At 53.9% G+C, this 20,238-nt stretch overlaps 1 protein-coding gene across 8 annotated transcripts in view; it reads left to right on the top strand.

Annotated features, from left to right (window-relative positions):
* The window catches only part of RBFOX3 (RNA binding fox-1 homolog 3), a 90,609-nt gene that overhangs the window by 5,575 nt on the left and 64,796 nt on the right, over positions 1 to 20,238 (top strand). For 7 of the 8 annotated variants that reach the window (XM_024205952.3, XM_024205954.3, XM_024205958.3 and 4 more), the window contains exon 1: positions 1,537 to 1,586. The exons of the other annotated variant lie outside the window; for it this stretch is intronic. In XM_024205952.3, the coding sequence (XP_024061720.1) occupies positions 1,569 to 1,586 (18 nt within the window). In that variant the 5' untranslated portion in view covers positions 1,537 to 1,568. Of the gene's footprint in view, positions 1 to 1,536; positions 1,587 to 20,238 lie in introns of those variants that run through there. 8 annotated transcript variants of the gene reach the window in all.

The raw sequence follows: 20,238 nt of genomic DNA, 5'->3' as shown, positions 1-20,238 counted from the left end.
CACAGCACCGGCCCGGGGCAGGTGAATGAGCGAGCAGGCGCAGTGACAGAGTCCGAGCGGCAGGGATAACCTGGGCTGCCCACAGCACAGGCCCGGGGCAGGTGCATGCTTTGCATGGGTTCCCAGCTCTGCCTTGGACTCTGTAGCCGTGGGCAGCCCTTTGAACTCAGCCCGTCGGTTTGCCCAGGGGCGTTATTGCTGTTTAAGATCACAGAGTAAAGCATTGTTCAAGGGTTGCCCCTTCCCTTCCTTAGGCTCACTAATCTCAGGTGCCCCCAGCCTCCGGGATCAGGCTCTACCAAGGCTGCTCCTGCTTTTCCTTCCTGCCTCCTGCCCCACGTCTGTCTGGTCTAGTTAGGTTGTAAGCGCTTCGGAACAAGGACTCGCTCACTGTCTGCAGCGCCCAGCACAAGGGGGCCTCGAGGTGCTACCGTAAGCCAGACAATAATAATCATTCCAAGAACTTTTACTCCCTAAACAGCCTCGGAGGAAGGGGTTTGTGCAGAAGTGACTGAGGCCGTAGCCGTGAGAATGGGAGGGCAGGGTGCTCCTGCAGTGACCTCTCTCCCTTGGCCAGGGGTGGGGCAGCCACTAGTCCATCCTGGCCCATGAGAAGCCAGGAGCTGGGCCTAGCTCAGGCTGTCAGCCAGGGATGCTGGCTGAGCCTGACCCAGGAACAGGAGAGGAAAAGGAAAGGAAAAATCACTCCTGCCAGGGAGCAAGCGCAGTCAGAGTTGGCTGGCACCTCGCAGGTTAATTGTGAGAGCAGCCGATTCCCTTATTGACAGGGTAGCTTGAAAAATGCTGAGGCAGGACATCCGTTACACAGAGTGTCAGAGCAGGAGCCCACACTCCCAGCTCTGCCATGCACGCGCTCGCTCTCCCCGCCACACGTTCCCCTCCCTTCCCCGGCAGCCCATCCAGCCCCCCACAACAAACCTGGCAACTTGGCCCCCAGTCCTTCAGCCTGGCTCCTCGCCTCTGATTGGCCTCGCGCTCCCAGCCTGAGTCCAGCAGCCCCTGCACTCCCAGCCAGCTGTACTCTACCTCCGCAGGAGGAACAGGTCCAGCCTCGCTCGCTTTTTCTCTCTTCCTTTTTCTCCTAAGGACACCCAAGAGGATTTATTTTTGGTCCCTCCCCCTGTTTTTAATATCGAATCAGCTCCCCTCACCCCCACCCTTCCTCGCTCTGTGACTCGTGCTTGGGATCTGGGGGCTCGCTCCTTTTCCCTGCCCAAGTTGGAATCCTTTCTCCGACCCTCGCACCACGAGCAGCTGAGCACCAGCACGATGGACACTGATGGCCAGCTCTGACGTGCATGGCGGCCTGTGGCAAGTGACCGCGCTGTGCCGGCGAGGGACCCGAGCCGATAGGGCACTGCTGCCAAGCCACCTACCAGCACAAAGCCCGGAGAAATCCCGGGGACAGAGACTGCGAGGGAGCACAGTGCGGGGCGCCTCAGCCAGCTGCACGGGGAGCGGAAGGGGAACCCCACACCCTCTCATTGCGCTGCTAGGCCAGCTCACCCGATTGCTCCTCTCTGGTGCTGCGCATCCCCGCTGCCGACATGATGATGTATTTCTGGGTAGGTACCAAACACAGGATTTTCCCCTTTCTTGGCTGGGGGCTGGGGGCTGGTTTGTTTTACAGTGTGCTTGCTTCCAGCTTCTGGAGCTCTGCTGCCTGCCAGGGAGACGCTTTCTTCTTCCAGCAGAGATCTCTCTGCTTCCTGGCTTCCATACAGCCAGAGGGGATCAGGTGTTTGCCTGCTGGAGACAGGCCCCCAGGAGCAAGGAGATGGGCGCTGTCTTCCCCCTCCCAGAAAGGGCAACTTGAGCAGGGCAGGGCAGGGCTTCCTGGATTGAATTCAACTAGCGAAAGGCATGGTGACCCCTCCCTACTCCCTGCTAGGAAAGCTTTCTGGACAAACCCTGACCCAAAGTTCTGCCTCTTCCTGCATCTGCCCCCTCTGAGCCCCAGGCTCACTGGGAGCTTTCTGTAGCACAGCCCTGGGGGCTCTTAGACTCAGAGCTGTTCTCTAGAGAGCTCTCTGCAGATCACCAGGTGACAGGCCAGGGGAGCAGGAGGTCCTGCTCAGAGGCATATTCCCTCCACTAGGAAATCTTTCGGCACCTGATCCACCCAATCTCCCCTCACATCACTCTCTGGAAGAGGAGTGGAGGACAGTTAGCAGAAGCAGCAAATCTTTGGCTGCTCAAGAGAAGTTGCTTTGTTGTTTGGTTTGCTTTGCTCAGAAGAGGCTTGTGCTGTACGTGAAATGCCAGAAGCACTTACCCAGGGGTGGAACCCTAGAGAACGTGGCCCAGGGTGGGAGTGTCGTGGAGAAAGGGGCATCTGTTACTGCTCGTTTGGCCTGGCGCTGGGAAATTCCTCCTTCGTCTCTGTACCCAGCACATCTGAGTTTCCCATGCTCCTTTCAAACAGCTCAGCTTGACTGGCAGCAAGTCCTGCTGGAAATAAGGAAAGAGGCCTCTCAGTTATGAGTCCGTGGTATTCAGGCAGCAGCCCAGCGAGCAGCTGCAGGGACGTGGACAAGGCCTTGTCCTCAATGCCTTGGACAAGAGACTTTAAATGTAGCTTGTCCAATAGAGCACAAAGGAGGGGCATGTGAACAGTGGGAGCAGGTATTGAAAGGGCATGTGAACTGACCTGTAAGCACCGTCACTGGGAGCTTCAAGGCCAGACAGCCAGAGGTTAAAGCCAGGGCAGTCTAGCCAGATTCAGGAGAGAATGAAGTGACAAGATGAAGAAGCAAATGGGCTTGAGACAAGAGCAGCAGACAGCATTCTTGTGGTCTGCCAGGACCACCCTTCTCCAGGAGTGCCATGCACTTACCTGGGGGTGTGGGGTCTCTGGGAGCTCGGTAGGGTGTCACCTGGCTTTTTACACTGGCTTCTCCCTCTTTCAGGGCAGGTCTACACTACGGCCTAAGTTAATCTAACTTACATCACTCAGGGGTGTGAAAAAGCTGCCCCCCGAGCAACGCACGTTTTGCACTGTCCACAATGGTGCTATGTTGGCAGGAGACACTCTCCTGCTGACACAGCTTCCGCTTCTCACCAAGGTGGAGCAATTATGCTGACAGGAGAGCACTCTCCCGTCGACATAGCGCGTCTTCACCAGACGTGCTACAGCAGCGATGCAGCTGCGCCAGTGTAGCGCTGTAGTGTAGACTTGCCCTGAGTCTGCCTCTCAGATTTCCCATGAGATAGGGCTGTCAGGTGGCGGAGGGCAGGGGGTTCTTGGCTCTCTGGGCGTAACTTCCTGCTTATTTCACATGGTATAATTGGCTGTGGTTAGTGCTTCCTTCCCACCCCCACTCCCCACCTTATTATCTGTAGAAGCGCCAGCATCCCAGCCCGAGGGCTCTGCAAAGGGTATTTAGCTCAGCCAGGGTCCCAGTTCACTGCTCTGCATAGTGGTGGCATTGGGAACAGGCTCACTGGCCATGCTCTGGGTGCTGTCACCCTTTGTGCCAATCCTGATCTCTCTGGGCTGCAGTGAGCCAGGGCACCTGTTCTCCAGGATGATTTAAGCCATTTTAAGTAGTAGGGGGCAGATTCTTTTGATCTCACCCCTGTGAATGAGGGGTCTGCACATCAAGCTGAGGGCGAGTCCCAGCTCGAGGAGACGTATTCACACGAGCTCGACGAAAACAGGAGGTGCAGTGGCGCAAGGAGCAGGACAGCCAGCCACCCTGAGGCCTAGGCTCTTTGACAGCTACGGACTCAGGGCGGCTGCCTCTTCCATACTTGTGCTGCCATGGCTGCATCCTGGCTTTGGCCCACCAGTTCCATTAGAGCTAGCACAGAGATGTCTCCTGGAGCTGGGCTCACCCCAGCTCAAAGTCAGGCATGCCCTCGTGGGCTGACACTCCATGCAGACGCTCATGTTACTGGGCTCAGGTGCTGTTTAGGGAGAGAGTGTAAGGAAAATGCGAAGACATTGAAAGAACATAACAGAGAGGAGAAAAGAAAACAACGGCAGCGAGAGACTGTGACACATGGCACAGCAAGGGGGAGATGGGATAATAGATACAAATGGTCTCCGTGACTGTGCAGGGCAAGCACCTGCGTAACTGAGCAGAACCTGCCCCAGAGAATGCTACTCTAGAAGCCCTCTCTTAGCAGTCTCACCAGTTATTGCCCTGCCTCTGAGTCTGTCTTCCTGGGGAAGCTTAGAGAGGCGGTTATGGCAAAGGTAACTGGTACCATCTGGACTCCTCGGAAGTCCTTGTCTCTTTCAGTTTGGGTCTGGTGCAGTGACTGTGCTGCTCTTGTTGGTTGATGTTCTGCTGCTAATCCTGGGCCATGGCCTGGTGTCCAAGCAGCCTCCAAGACTGTTGAGCAGCCTCCAAGGTTTGTTAATCCCCTGCAGTCCTGTTGGAACGATTCTGTTTGTTTGTCTGGGAGGGAGCAGAAGGGAAGGTTTGACGCAACTGCTCATCTGCACAGTTCTGTTTTGCCAACCCTCCTGTTGAACATGTATGTGAGGTCACTGGGGAAATTGCCAAGTGTTGTCATCCATCCGTGAAAGATACCCAGCTCTCTGTCTCAGCAGAGCTGTGTGGAGGGGCATCTTTGTCGGTTTTGTGCCAAGCCACAGTAGGTGCCTGGCTAAGATCAAGCTGTCTGATGCCAGGCTGAATAACATGGGGGTGATGCTAGTGGACTGGGTGGTTCCTGCCCCTGTTTTTGATGGCACTTACTCATCCTTTGTCTAAGCGGTTTGCAGCTGGGGAAGCCTCTGGAATCCTGGCTGTGCCTGGAATCACAAGTGGCATCAGTGGCCAGGAATGCCGTTTTCACCTGCTCCTAGCCAGAGGTTTGTGACCATTTCTTTTTGATCTGGGTCTCACCACGTAATCCAGATTGGCTGAATGCAGTCCCCGTGATCTCCTCCAGGGTGGCTTGCTTAGATCTTCCAGCTGCCCTCCATACTATTGGCTGTGCGTTGTTGTGGTGGGGCTGTCGCAGGGGTTGCTCATGAGTGGCTCCATTCCTTTCTTTCTAAGAGAGCCCAGAGCACTCAGCCCTGCTCATTGGCCCCAAAAATCTTACAGGCGGCTCCACAGAGCCCTGTTCTCCAGCTCAAAGTATGTATGGGGCTACTCGGTTAATTAAGTATGGGCTGCAGTGTCTTCATATGTGGAGGAAACCCAGCTCACTGCATGTCTCCACCTCTCCTGAGCTGGTTGGGGCAATGGCACGACTTACCTGGTGTCTAACAGGTTGAGGTCTGGCTGAGGGCTAGCTGGGTTCAATCCAGACAAGACTGAGATGCTGCAGGGAAGGTTCTGTCAGCGCTGGAGGCAGGTGAATGTCTGCCATTTGCTGCATGGGATGCAGCCCAAGGCCTGCTCCTGGATGCTGAGGTAGCAGCAATGGCCAATGCAGCTTTTTCTCATCTGCACTCAGTAAGGAGATTACAACCTTTTCATGAAGAGGTGGCATTACAGTAATGCTGTGTGCTGAGTTACAGCCATTGTAGAAAGGTGCAGTGTGCCAGATCTCGTCTCCAGCAGGGTTTCCCAACATCTCCCATCTCTGCCCCATAATCTGCACTGGCTACCACCCCAGTCCAGGGGAAGTTGAAGGGTTGGCTTGAGGAACAACAGCAGTGAAGGGCAGCAGCAGCAGCACGGGGTCCACTGGAATACATACCCAGAATCACGGGTGGGTGGCGCTAGCCATGGCTTCACTGCGTTTGTTACCGGAGCTAGCTCTGAGCTCTTGTACCACTGTATGTCCAGGCATGCTGCAGTCACACCTCCTGATTGCAAGGTAGACATCCCCTTAGAAAGTGCCTCTTTCCTTACATGTTTCTGTCATATGTGAGACTCCTGAGCTATCAGGCACTGGTTTAAGTGACCGGGGGGTTCCCAGTGTGGGGTCCCCTGGCCTGGTTAGTGTTTTGGGGAGCGACTCTGATAAAAGAGGTGTAGGATCATGTTGATGGGCTGTCGTTCCTGTGCCCAGGCAATAGAGCTCATTTTTATATGTCTGAAAGTAAATACATAAAACCACAGAATGCCCTTTCCTGATAGCCAAAGTGCTGAGCGGTACTCAGGCTTCTGCCAGGCTGTGCTGGGGTGTAAATCGAATTACCCATTAGTGTAACAGTGCCACAGACACAGTCTTGACCTAAACCAGTCCGGCCAGTGTTTGCAAAATACAGCCGCTAAACCTGCCCTTGTCCAGAGGCCAGGCAGCTCTGGGGCTCTCCCCACTGCCTTGCTCTAGTGCTCTGGGGCTCTCCTGAGTGGCTAGTGAAGGGGGTGCCCATCTCTGCTCTGGACTCTGGCCCAGGGTAAGCGTTCAGCAGACATTTGTGGTGTTTTCCAGCGACTTTTTTGCTTTCACAGCCCCAGAAAGAAACGAGACCCACAGCCCCTCAATGGGGCAGGCCAGCAGGGGCTCACTCTATTTGGAAGCAGTCTGTAGATTGGGGTTCCCCACTCCCAGCCTGCTGCAGGCTTCCAGAATTATGGAGAGGGCACTAGGGCAGCTGAAGGGAGGAGGTGGAGGAAAGGCGCTCGGGAGGGAGGAGGCTAGTGTGAATTTAGGCTTTCTCAGGGAAGCAGCTTTTGGTCTGAAGGTGCTTTGCTTTCTGAAGTCTTTGTGCAGCCCCTTTCGGAGGGCCCAGGAGCCCCTTTCTGTCAGGGTTTAAATTCTGCACAGGACTCGGGGGGTTCCCAGCACTCAGCTCGTGTCTCTGCTCCAAACGCCTGACTGACACCCGGTCAAGGCCAGGAGGCCACAGCTGGGATGGGAGGTTCCTGAGTGCGGCTGTCCGAGGAGGGGCATAGTGCATTTGGAGAATGTGTTTCTGAAGGGGAAGCTGTGGGCTAGCTGGGTTGGGGTAAAGGGGCCTTGATTTAGGATGAGATTTGGTGCAGCTAGGGGAGCAAACCACATGGATACAGGGCAGGACTGCAGTGGGTGTCTGTGCAGCAACTCCATAGGCCCCAGGTAGAGTTTTGCAGAGCCCTGTGTGCAGCCCCAGGGCTGTGGAGTGGGGCTCAGGGAGTAGCGCTTTGGCTCTCCTGACTCCTAACCCCCAACTCTAACCAGGAAACAGTTCTTTCTCCCTGCTCAGGGATCTCTGTCCTCCCAGTAACACCTAGCACAGCACAGGCAGCTGTCTGCTGGCTCTACCAGAGAGTCTGGGGAGAGATGGGCCTCGGCTCCTAGGAGGAGGATTGGTCTCCCCAGGCTGTGCAGAAGGACTCTCAGCTCCCAAGGGCAATGAGGTAATAGCTTGAGTGTCGTGCCCACGGCAGGAGTTTCTCAGTCTCCACAGCGTAGGGGTTTGGTTTCCTCCTGCGGCTGGCGTTGTGGTCACTGTTGGCAGCGCTGCAGGGAAATTCTGCAGTGGCAGCTACCAGCGGGCAGCTCAGTAATTGACACCACAACAGGCTGGGATGCCAAAGCAAAACGCCTTCAAATTAGCAGTGATTGCAGGAGAAATAAAGAGCGTGGGGGGCGAATGAAAGGAGGGTTTCTATAAATATTATGATTTTTAAAGTTTGCCCTGGAGTCCTAGAAGCTCTTTAAACGCTAATATCCTGTCTGTGCATTTAAAAAGCCTTATAATGAGGATTTAGTGTCGCCTTTTGGAGCACCTCCTGCCTCGTGTTTCCATGCGCTCACATGCCACCTGTCTTCTGTCCTGATTGGCTTTCCTGCCTGGGCTAAGCCATGTGACTGGCATCATCTCACACACATAGGGATGTGCCAGCCCCCTTTTCACTCTCCTGCTGGCTCAGCAGCCCTTTCCCCCCAGCCTGGCTTTTGGGTGATAACTGAGTCTCATGCGAAAACACTCAGGCCTAAAATTTCCAAAATTGCACCTGATTTTGGGAACTTTCTTTTCTTGGAGCCCAAGTTGAGACCCCAGAGGCCTGTTTTTCAGAGAGGCTGAGCACTCACAGCACTCCAGCAGGGCAGAGTTGTGGAGACGCAGCATTTCTGAAAATTGGCTGTTAGGGCGAACTTCTCCCTTACCCTGTCCCTCGTGTCGTCATTCACCCAGTGCAAAGTGTGTGGAGTGGATGGAAAATGCCACCATTCTGGTTCAGTGGTGTTTTACCTCCCTGGGGCTGATGTCAATGAAGTTCACAGGGTGCATGGCCATAGAGGAAGGCCCATGGCGTCTTGCCCAGAACCAGGGGAATTATCTGCCTTAAAGTCTGAAAAAGAATCAGTCCAGAAACTCCCCAGAAAAGCTCGAGTCAGGTGTTTATTGCCAGGAACTTTTGTCATGTGCTTTTGTTTGTGTCGCCACTTTCATACAAACTCCCCAATCCTCAGCGCAGAGAGAGCAGCGATGCCTTCAGCTGAGCTTTGGGCTGGTGATGAAAAGCTGCCGGGGTGAGAGGGACAGGGAGCTGCAGACAAGAAAGCTCTGGTGCTGGGTATAGGGAGATTGTGAGGAGATGCAGAGAGGGGGCCACCGCTAGACAAGTGACAAGGGGAGGGAAGAGGCATAGAGTGCAGTAGGGACAGCTCCACCTCCCCTGGGAGCCCATCTCCGGGTCAGAGAGAGTGCAGACTCCATGGCCCGTGCACTCTGCTCAGACTGCCAGTTGTGACGGTGGGTTTGCAAGGTGGGCACCAAGTGACTCTCGAGGTTTGGCCGCTGCCCAGCAGGGATGGGTTTGAACAGACAGCCAAGGAGTGACACATTCCATAGTCCAGTCCCAACCCCCTGAGCCCTCTGTTCTGCCATTTGCTGTCTGACCTCTTCACCGAACGCCCCCCATCAGCAGAGAACTTGCAGAAGGATCCTAGAGTTTACTAGAGCTAGTTACCAGATTGTCGCTCTGCGGAAGGTTTCCTGTAGTGCTGATCCCCAGATGGAATCTGCCTGTGGGAGAGCCAGTGCTGCGTGGGAGGAGAAGTGAGCACAGTGCAGCAGCTTTTTCAAGGGAGAAGACATGCCTGGGTGATGCTGGTGTCAAGTCCACCCCTTTACTAAGCTTCACAAGCTCCAGAGCCCCTTCCCGTCTTCTCCCATGGGCTGGTTGTCAGGCGTAATACTGAAACCAAGGGCTGGTGTTGCTGAGGCACTTTGGATTTCCTTAAGCTGCCCAGGAAGGGCCTGCTGATGCCTCTGGCAGATGGGAAGGCACTGTGCACTGCTGAGTTGCTTCATTATCTGCATGCTTAGCTCCGTGGCGAAGGGCTGGTGGGGGAAGGAGAGAGTGATCTGCCCCAGTGACCAGCACATTCACACACCCTGTTGGGCCATCAGAAAGATGCTCTGAACTTTCTCACCATCACTTCTGTGGCTTCTGCATTGACATTTCATTGGCGGTGTCTTGGCTTTTCCCAGTAGGAAATACTGCAGAGCAGTGGCTCTCAACCTTTCAGACGACTGTACCCCTTTCAGGAGGCTGAGTTGTCTTGCCTACCCCCAAGTTACACCTCACTTAAAAACTACTTGCTTACAAAATCAGACATCAAAATACAAAAGTGTCACAGCGCACTATTACTGACAAATTGCTGACTTTCTCATTTTTACCATATAGTTATAAAATAAATCAATTGGAACATAAATATTGTACTTACATTTCAGTGTATTAGTATATCGAGCAGTATAAACAAGTCATTGTCCGTATGAAATTTTAGTTGGTACTGACTTTGCTAGTGCTTTTTATGTAGCCTGTTGTAAAACTAGGCAAATCTCTGGATGAGTTGATGTACCCTCGGAAGACCTGTGCGTATCCCCAAGGGTATTTGTACTCCTGGTTGAGAACAACTGCTGCAGAGTCTGAGATTGGAGCCCAGGCAGAGGGGAATCAGAGAGGGAGGTGTCAGAGCCCTGGCTTGGGGAACTGCTCCTTGTGACACTGCAGCTGTTCACCTGTGGAAGGCTCTGCCCTGTGCTGCTCCCCTGGCGCTGGGAGACGGAGTCATTCCCGAGCATCGGTTCTGTCCTGGTTCCGCTGCCTGTGTGTTCAATCTCAGTAAATCCACGGTGTCGAATTGTCATTTCCTATAAATATTGTGTTGAATGAAGGGGCTTCAGGAAGGATTGTATTGATTGAAGGAGAAAAGCCAGGGATTCTCGCTGGCACCAGGGCAGGGCCATGCCTGCTCTACTTAATTAAAAGTGTAAATTGTGTGAGATCCTGAGTACCCAGCACCCACTCTGCAGAGGCCAGGAGCCCAGGGCTAGGGCCAAGAGAGTCTCATTGCCTCCTGTTTTTGGCCCATGTGATTCACATGCAGCATCTCTTCGTCACTAGCTCCTGGCTCTTGGGGCCTCAGTGGGGGCGACTGGGGATTCTCATTCTGTGGTGAGAATGTGGCATATATTCCTAGCAGCAATTGGTGGGATGAAGGTGATGAATTTTCAGTAGGTCCTGGCCTGTTACAGGGCATGTAGGTTATTTGACACATGCCCACCCCCCCTTCCCCTGCAGAATAATTGGCTCTGAAGAGACTTGGTTGCTCTGCTGTCTCCTGAGCCCGCAGCAGCATGAGTTGGGGGCTGGCTTCCCTCTCATGGCCCAGGTTCCTTCCTAACTATTGGACACTCCACGCAGGAGAAGCCCCAAATCCCTTCCCCCGTGACACGCTGCATTTGGGAGAGTCACTTCCTTATTACAAAGTGACTACATTGCTGGGTCTGGATACGGAGTCTGCACCTCTCGTATCTTGGCGGCTGCTAGCTTCTCTCCAGCCCAGCTCAGCAGTTGGGTTTCCAGCCCATATCCTACCAGAGATGGCCCCAACTTGGTCGTCAGGGCAGTCAGGCAGGGGCCAAAAGGGCTGTGGAGACAGAATTCCCCCCGCAGCCAGGGCTAGCACAAAGGGCTGAAACCCCCAGCAGGGCTCTCTGGCTGGAGGAGCAGGTGTTGGTGGAAGAGAGCCATTCTCTGGGATGGGAGGCTTGCTGTGAAGGGGGGCAGGGGCTGGTGGTTTTGTGGCTGTTGATGCGTTAGAAGGAGAGAGCAGTTATCTATCTGCATATTAGCGGCTTGTGTTGGCAGGTGGGTATCTTGGATTCCACGAGGCTCCTGTTTCTGATCTCTGCCTTTGCCTTTGGCTGTTTGGGATCATTGGTTCCCATGCTGGAAGAGCAGCTTGCTATATCATGACTGAAAACGTAATTATCCCAAGGCAAGAGGGTGAAAGCAGGTGGCTGTTTCCGGCGGGGTGGGGGGTGGTTTGCTGCTGGGCACGGCTGTTTTGGGTGATGAGGATCTGGCAGAGAGTGCAGATCCTGTTGCAGTGGGGCAGGGTGTGGATGGCAGCCCAGGTTAACATTTTAGGGTTTTGAACCCTATGATGGTTCTTGGGGTACCCAGGACTGGGAGTCATCTTGTTACCCCTCGGCCTCCTCTGCTTGTGCTTAGCTGGGTGTCAGCTTCCTGATGCCACCAGCCTGTCAGCCGCCCAAACAACCTCCTCTGGGCTTTGCCATCCCTTACTTTTCCTTGCAGGTTAACAATAGGGGCACCCCTGCCTGCGCCCCCTTGAAGCATTCCCCAGCCCCATCTCCACTGAACCCTGACAGAAATACCTGGCCTGCTGTCCCCTAGGGAACAGTGTACACACCAGCTTGTTCGGTTCAAGTCAGGATCCGCACTTGGCTTACCACCATAGCACTGAGCTAGAGTTATAGTGACAACAAGAATACGTTTATTATCAAAGATTCAAGAGATAGTGAGTCAGGAGAATGGAAACAAAAAGTTACATGTAAACCGAAATTCTGATATACTTCCTAGAGACTGAACTTAACAAGCTAGCCTCCTGGCTAAAGAAGTTTGTCTCACCCATGTGTCCTTTGCAGCGTTTCAACCAAGCTGGTTGGATCCTCTTTTTATGAATGCAGTCATACTGCTCCATTACTTCCTAGGTGCAGGGTAAAGTGGTGTCTTCCTTGCCTTCTCCTTATACCTCCCAAGGTCCATTGTCTGTACCCAGATTCAGGATACACCTCCCCCCATGGCTTATTCTCTGGTGCGCTGCCTCCCTTTTGATTTCACACTCCTCCCCTTCACTTCATATTTAAATGGGACTTACCTGATGTTGTCTTAATTTACATGCTGACAGAGATGGGTGAATAAACATGTTTTGTCTGACCGAAAACCTGTTTGTCACCTCTGCCTGGACGCAGTCTTCGGGACATATTCCCTGTATACATGTGTAACTCTATCCTTGGTGTCTGTGCATGCGTTTCACAACCTTGGTACCAAGCAGTGTGACCTCACATGACATTCTTTGGTGGACCAGAAGGTACATCCCAGGATCAGTTGGCCTCACAATGTGTTTAACGTTGGATTCTTTGTGAGGGTTTCGGCATTAGCCCAGGATCACACTTTGGGAGCAAACTCCCTCAGAGGCCCAAGCCTACGCTGCTCAATGGGCCTTCCCTCCCAATAGGAAACCTTCCCTGCCCACCGCCATGGGAAATCCCCATTTGGGACGGCTGCAGTGCAAGGCGAACTCCCTCGGCAGCTGTCAGAAACTCAGAGGGCATACACTGCATTGGGACAGAGGCCCTAAGGCTGCTTCCTTCTCTCTGCACCAAGGGGCTCTTTGGGTGAGACAGGCATGGGCTGCACAGTGGTTAGGTAACAGGCATGGAGGGGAAATTCATGGAGACTGCTCTCCAGAGTTTCACAAAAGGCCTTGGGCCCGGGCAGTCCCCTCTTACTTTTCAGTGTGGGAGTGCTGTGCCCAGTTCTCCTAGCGTAGCAGGTGTTGTGCCCCTGGGTTGTCTGGACCCTGGTGCTGGGCCTGGAATGGGAGCAGGGATGGATTGCAAGGGCAAAGTTGGTGCTGGGGCAGTGCCTGTAGAGTGCCCGGGACAGAGCAGGTGCAGGTGCTGTGCCCACTGGGTACTAGTGGGAATTTTTAGCACTAACCTGCATGTACCTGTATTTATTTTGCATTTGTACCAGCAGAGGTCAGGGCATTTTGGCTGCGCATGTCAGTAAGACTTTTACTGTAGCATAAACATTGACTTGCTTTTGGTGATTCTATGCAGGGGGAGCAGCTGCCATAGACTCAGAGGAGGGGGAAGAACTGTGCTAATTGCCCCTTGCCCACTCAGACATCCCAGTGAAGGGTCCCTAACACTCTTCTGGGTCTGGCCACACAGAGCTAGACACCTGCCCCTTCGTGGAGAGAGAGCATGAACCCTTGCAGCCTATCACCCCTTTCTCTGATGCCCTGGATTGTGTGTAGTTGGCCCTGAAAAAGCTGTTGAATGGTTTGAGACTGGGAGCACCAAGAAGCAGCCAGAGCATCTGTTTGAAATGCATCATCGCCCCTAGCTTTGTGATAATGGGTGAGAGAGAGAGTTATTTTTTCTCTCCTTTGGATTGCCCCAGTGTGTGAATCTCTGTGGGGTCCCAGCAAAGTAGCCATTATGCTGGGAAAGATCTGAGAGGCTTGTGTTTAATATTTCAAAAGAAAATAAAAGCAAGTTCATGGAAATGACAGATTTCAGGATTTTAATCCAGCTCCCCAGAATCAAAAGTCTTTGGAGGAGGGCAAGGCAGGTCCGACATAGCAGGGGAGCTGCAGGTCAGGATTGAGGGGCAGAACTGTGTGAAGAACCTTGCCTGGCTAGCATCTGGCTTTAGCCAGCAGCACCGTTCGTGCATTTAATTTAATAAGGTTTCTAACTGTACCCCATATCCTTCAGAGCCCCTGGGGGATGGAGTGGGGAATTGGTCCTCGCCACAAGATAGAGGTTTGCTTTACAAACTGAATACTGACAAATCCGAGTTGTTGATGGCTGCTTCCTGCCACAACAGTCTGGGGCACCTCTTACTCCTTTACTGGGTCACACAGGGTTTGTCTACACAGTAGCTGAAGGGTGTGGTTCCCAACGTGGGTAGAGAAACACGTGGTCTTAGCTCCCTAAAACCAGTGTGGCTGCAGCAACCCATGCGGCAGCTCAGGCGAGGTGCCCGAGTAGAATCCCACCCAAGCCCCGGGCACGTACACAGCCAGCCGGATCCACTGCCTAGGCCACTGTGGCCACACTGCTAGGATAGTTGTTAGTGCCTAGATTTTGTAGGCATATGCTCCCTAGTAAAACCAACCCCCCGTGGCCCAGCAAAGAAATCCCTCCAGTTCCGAGTGTTCCTGCCTAGACCTAGCTCTCGGCTCTCGAGGGCTACTCTCCACGTGGAGCAATTCCAGAATAGCTGCTCTTCATTAACTGTTTCTGATCAACTCCATGTGTGGATGCTCTTATTGCGGATTAGTTTCACATGTAGACAGGCCCTGAGATACTGCATGTGCCCTTGCTTCTCTGAATAAGGTTAAGGTGAGTTGGCAGGGGCAGGTTTGCAAAACCAAAGAATCTTCCAGGCTCAGCTTTACATGTGTCTTGAGACATTGGATGAGTCCCTTTAAATGTATCTTTGCCTGTGACAGAGCACTGGCAGCTCTGCCGTATTCTGTGTGTGTGTGTTTCTGTTTCCAGTCAGAATATCCCCAAACCCCAAGCCAGTTCAGGAGAGGGAAATATCTCCAAAAGCTCCCTTGCAATGTACAAGCCACTGTAAACATGATGGTATTTTCGCTGGTTCCCATTAAACTTTCATGTGCTTTCCCTGCGTTCCTGCTCCCCTCTCTCCTGCTGCAGCTGCTGCCCCAGCCCCAGATGTTTGCAGCAGACTGCAGGCGCCTCCTTTCTGCTCATTCCATGAGGTCACAATCCAGTGCTGGTAACATCACTGCTACTTCCATGTGGTGACACTGATACTGGATTGTGACCTCACTGAATGGATCAGGCATCAGGAGGAGGGGCCAGCGGCAAAGGAGGAAGCTGCGGCTGGATGCCGATATCTGGGTCAGCAGGAGTGAGTGGGCCGTAATGCAGGGAAGCAGCAGAAAAGTTGCCTGTGAATGTTAGTAAAATCTTCTGGGTATTTCTAGAGTTGGCTGGAGAGTGCCAGTGGCTTGCTCAGCCGCTGGGAGCCACAGGCACAGAGGAAGGAAGGAAGGGAACAGGGATGAGTCTTGATCGGAAGCAAAGGGGGCTTGGCTCTGAGTGGAAGGATGGTCCTGCTCCTGCAGAGACAGGGGCATCATGCACAACAGGGAATGCAGAATCCCACACTTTCCCCCTATCCAGCAGCTTTGAAAGGCTCAGTGTCTCAAGACACGCTGTCGCCTTCATCCCTTCCCTCTCCCCACCATCCAAATATTCCTCTACTCGGGCACTTTACTAGAATGCAACCCCCTTCCCCCCAAAACCAAAAATTGGCCACTGTGGGTGCAAGAGCCATCTCCTCTGCAGCTCCCGGGTTGTATTCCACATTCTCCCATTTTCCTGTCTTGGTGATTCTCCATCCCTGCTTAAACATTCTCATTGCCTCTGGAGTTCTCTGTCAGACTGCTGCTCCTCTTTGTTATTTGGAGAAGCACTGGGATGAAAGGTGCTATGCGCACAGAGAGCCTGTTACCACGGCAGGCTGTAAGGGCAGTGGTAGTGGACCCATGAGAGCAGGCACATTCCCCTGCAATAGTCGCCTTTTCCTCCAGTGTTTCCAACAGAACAAAAGCCCCTGGAGTAAGCCTGCTGTAATGGAAAGTGCAGCTTGCATCTGCTGGACATGCTGCCTAGAGCTAAGCACCTCCGGCTCCATCTCTGTCTCACTCAGAAAGCAGAAGGTACACCTGTCCCACTGCTGGCAATACAGCGCCCGCGCTGTGTTGTTCAAATGCATGCACTGTTGATTTCCTTTTCACAACGCCATGTGCATCAGTGGGCTTTCCCGCAGGCTTCAGACTAGACCCAGCCAGAGAAATTACAGCTCCTAGCTGCAGGCATTTCTCCTCTCTTCCCCATCTGAAGCTCTCTGTCTCCTGAGGGTCATTCTCCAGGAGACACTTTCAGAGAGCGCGGAACACAGTGGTGCCGCTGTCTGGGCAGAGCGTGCCCTCCTGCCGAAGGAGGGTGCCAGCAAATGGCAAGGTGGGTCCAGAACTGGCTTCACCCAAGCCTCATGGAGCCTGTTCTCACAGGTATTTGGGAGGGACATACTAGATCCATTCCCCACATTGAGTCTGTAGACATAGTGCTTAGCACAGGGGAAACCCTGATAGTGCTAGCTGGAGCCTCGCAGTGTAGATGGATGCTATACAAGATTCAGCCCCCCAGGCTTTTCCACTGCTATGTAATGCTGCCCTGCAGCCCCCAGCTATTCCAGCCCTGAGCCCAGCCACACAGCTCTGCCAAAGTCCCTTCCTCCTCCCCTGCAGCCCCCTGCTTTGCCAGTCCTGGACTTCCCACCCAGTTCTGCCGATGACCTTCCATCCTAACCTGTAGCCCTCATGCCCCCCCGGCCCGTTTTCCCAGTGTCTCTCAGTCCCAGATTTCAGCTCCCACACCCCCTCTAGTCCATCCAGCGCCCCCAGTGGGGGCGGGGGGGGTTGTGCTCTGCAGCAGGGAGAGGAGGTGTGCCAGGGCTGGCAGGGTATGGGTTATGGAGCTCTCCTAGTGACTGTGTCTGAACCAGGCGGAAGAGGGAATTTCTCGCAGTATGCTTCCGTTTCTCCCATTGACCGTGCAGCCAGTGAGTTCTTACTGTTCCCGGCCTGGCTCTGGTGTGTATCTCCAGAACCACGTCTACCTCACTTCTGGGGGCAGCACATGGTTTCCTGATTGTGGGGTGGATTTTCTCTTTGTTCCCCCTCCCCCATCCAGCTGGTAGATGGGGGTGAACAGAGCAGCACCATCTCCCCAGCCAGGGTGCACAGCTTTGCAGCTTGTGTTGACAATAGCAAACAAGCCCTGTTGCTTTTTTTTTTTTTTTTTTTTAATGGAAGGGACTCCTAGAGCTGGAAGGGACCTTGAAAGGTCATCAAGTCCAGCCCCCTGCCTTCACTAGCAGGACCAAGTACTGATTTTGCCCCAGATCCCTAAGTGGCCCCCTCAAGGATTGAACTCACAACCCTGGGTTTAGCAGGCCAGTGCTCAAACCACTGAGCTATCCCTCCCCCCCGTGCTTTGTCTCCATGTTCCGTGGATGCCCCAAGGCACCCTCCAGGAAGGTGGGGGGAGATAGGTTCTTGGCTGAGTAGGGCTTCTTAGACAAAGTCCCTAGGTGGCTTTGAGGGAAATGACCAAAGCCATGGAAATCCAAGGGAGCGTTTGGAAACGTGCCAGGCATGGGTTTGAACCCAGATAACTGCTAATGCCCAGTAATTTACTGGAAGTGGGAATGCATTGCTGAGCGGCCCAGGCCTGATCAAACAGGGTTGTGGGCAGAGGCTGAATTCCTGGGCCAGGATCCTGGCTTCACTGCAGGAAGAAAGAGCCCCTTGGCAGGGCCAGCTTTAGGTCGATTCCCCCGATTCCCTGGAATCGGGCCCCGTGCCTAAGAGGGCCCCGTGCCTTAGGCTCACCCGGCAGTGGTCTGCTCCGGCGGCATTTCGGCGGCGGGGTGTCCTTCAGTGCCACGGAAAACGCGGCGCGGACCCCCCGCCGCCGAAGACCTGGACCGCGGACTCGGGCCCCGCAGGTCCTAAAGCCGGCCCTGCCCCTTGGAGCACCCCCATCCCTGCCTAGTATCTGGCAGAGATAAGGAAGGGTTCCAGAGGACACTGCACTCTGATTCAGGTTTGTTCCACTCGAAAGCCAAGCCCAGCACTGAGTCCCTGAGTTACAGGCTGGGTCAGAGCCACAGGCTCCCTGGAGCAGAATCCTGACACCAGGAGCCATGGGTCCTGCAGCCTGCCCACTGAGCAGCACTAGGGCAGCCTGTGGCTGAGGGGGTGGGGGTGGTACTGATAGGCCCCCCGGGGAAGAGGTGTGAAGAACCAAGCCTCCCCTGCTGCTGGCTTGGCCAGGCGCTCCCTCCCTCAGGACAATGCTGTCATTGCCAGGTGGGAGACCAATACATTTGCTGTTACTGTTTAACCCCTGTGTCTGCCTGCTGGAGCCGAAGGAATACATCAGCAATCTGTCCTGATTAGATGGGGATCCCGCCTCAGATGGGCAGCAGGCGCAGGTAGAGAGCAGCGTGAGCAGATTGCACTGGAACTGGGGCTCAAGCCCTTTGTTTCCTTGTGTTCCTAAACTCTGGGCACCTGCATCTCCCAATGCACCATGCCCAGCAACCCCGACCAACACGTCCTGCACTGCCAGCAGGACGGGCATGGGCTCTGCGGCTCTCACGCGCTCTCTGGGGCTCATCCGGGAGGATGGTGTATTTGCTTCTTTTGGAAGGCTCTGATCCCTGGAGTTTAAACTCATTGTAAGATAGGTCTGGCTGCCTGGTCCTGTGTCGCCCTGCACCGTTGGGATCTGATTAGACCTTACACCCAATGGTGCTGATCGGGGCAGGACAGCAGAGAGCCATCATTTCCCAACGTGATTAGTCGGTGCAGGGATTGTTTTGCCAGCAGAGCAAGGGAGACCCCTACTGCCAAGGAGGCTTGGGCAGAGCAAAGGGAACTAAGACTGGGGCTGAGTAAGGACATCCTGCATTTCCGTGGGGAGCTTATTTGTGTGTGTTATTTGAGGGGGGCCCTGCTGTGCCATCCCCTGTTCTGCCTTCGTACTCCCTCCACCTGCACTGTCTAGGCTGCAGGCGAAGGCGTGATTGCAGCTCAGGCAGGCATACGCGCACTAACTTTAATCTCGTTAGGACAGGTAGAGAGAGCAATAAAAGTGCGGCGTGCAGACCCTGGTCTGGGCTAGCAGCGTGAGTATGTCCCCAGGGTCCTGGGCGGGCTTGTACAGCCTGTGCCATTACCTTTTCACTGCTCTTTTTAGCCACGGCAGCTAGACTAATGCTATGGTGGGTCTGCCTACCCAAGCTGCAGTCACACCTCTAACTGCAGTGTAGACGTGCCCGTACTGAGAGAGGGTTCCTCATCCCCTGTTCCCTGTGGAACATCAGCTGCACAGCTGTTTCCCAGGGGAGCAGGCTTGTGGCTCAGGCCTACAGTCCCAGAAGCTCTTGTTAGCACACTGAGTTGGGAGAGCAGCAGACTCCAGCCCGAAGGGAGCTGAGAAACCTTTCCCCTCACCCCTGGCTGAGTGGTGTCATTGTTCCTGCTGCCCTTGTTCCAGAGCAGCTCAGAGGTGAGTGCAGACCCCTCACCAGCCTTCACTGAATTGCTTTACATCTATGACTAACTACTGCTGCGCTTGTAATTCATGGATGCTGCAACTGTCGGGGCCCTGGAGTGGGCGAGGCATGGGCTTTGCTGCCTGGAGGCTGCAGGGCTGAAGTTAATGGGCGCGCCCCTGCTCCATCCCCATGTCTCTCTTTCGGAGCCTCCTCCTTTGGGTTTTGATTTCTTCTGAGTACCGAGTGCCCATCACTTCAGATTATTCCTGCCTCCTGTTAGCTCTGCCAATGCTCCTTAGCCCTGACCCACCCCACCCCATGCTAATCCTGTGCAGGGTCCACATGCAGCTTGGCCCAGACTTCCCAGCCTTCACTACTCCGTTTTGGGCCTCTCATGGGTAGAGACTTTCGGCAATTTGTGCCTTTGTTTCGGGGTGTGTAAGAATGTCCAACAGAGAGAGCTGGGTGAAATCTTTCATTTGCAGCCTAATCACATTTGTTGCTATGCATTCCATCTCCCCGTTCTATCCAAGGTGCATTTCTGGCCACCACCACCACAGCAGCTGAGCGCCTCACAAACTTTAATGTATTTGTCCCTCAGCCCCCTGTGCAGCAGAGCAGGGCATTTGTTCCTTGTTACAAGGAGGAGGGAGAAAAATTGTTCCTCTTAACCTCTGAGGATAGGACAGGAAGCAATGGGCTTAAACTGCAGCAAGGGAGGTTTAGGTTGGACATTAGGAAAAACTTCTTAACTGTCGGGGTGGTTAAGCACTGGAATAAATTGCCTAGGGAGGCTGTGGAATCTCTGTCATTGGGGAGCTTTAAGAGCAGGTTAGACAAACACCGGTCAGGGATGGTAGATAATACACCTCTACTTCAATATAACGCAACCCGATATAACACGAATTCGGATATAATGCGGTAAAGCAGCGCACCGGGGGAGGGCAGGGCTGCGCACTCCGGTGGATTAAAACAAGTTCGATATAACGCAGTTTCACCTATAACACGGTAAGATTTTTTGGCTCCTGAGGACAGCGTTATATCGAGGTAGAGGTGTACTTAGTCCTGCCTGGAGGGCAGGGGACTGGACTAGATGACCTCTCGAGGTCCCTTCCAGTCCTATGATTCTATGATTCTACATAGTATAGATGGGTACTGA

Source organism: Terrapene carolina, unplaced genomic scaffold (assembly GCF_002925995.2).
Source record: "Terrapene carolina triunguis isolate 2854851 unplaced genomic scaffold, T_m_triunguis-2.0 Scaffold192, whole genome shotgun sequence".
NCBI lineage: Eukaryota > Metazoa > Chordata > Testudines > Emydidae > Terrapene > Terrapene triunguis.
The sequence above is the reverse complement of the archived record's forward strand: the minus strand, read 5'-3'. Positions and strand labels throughout refer to the sequence as shown.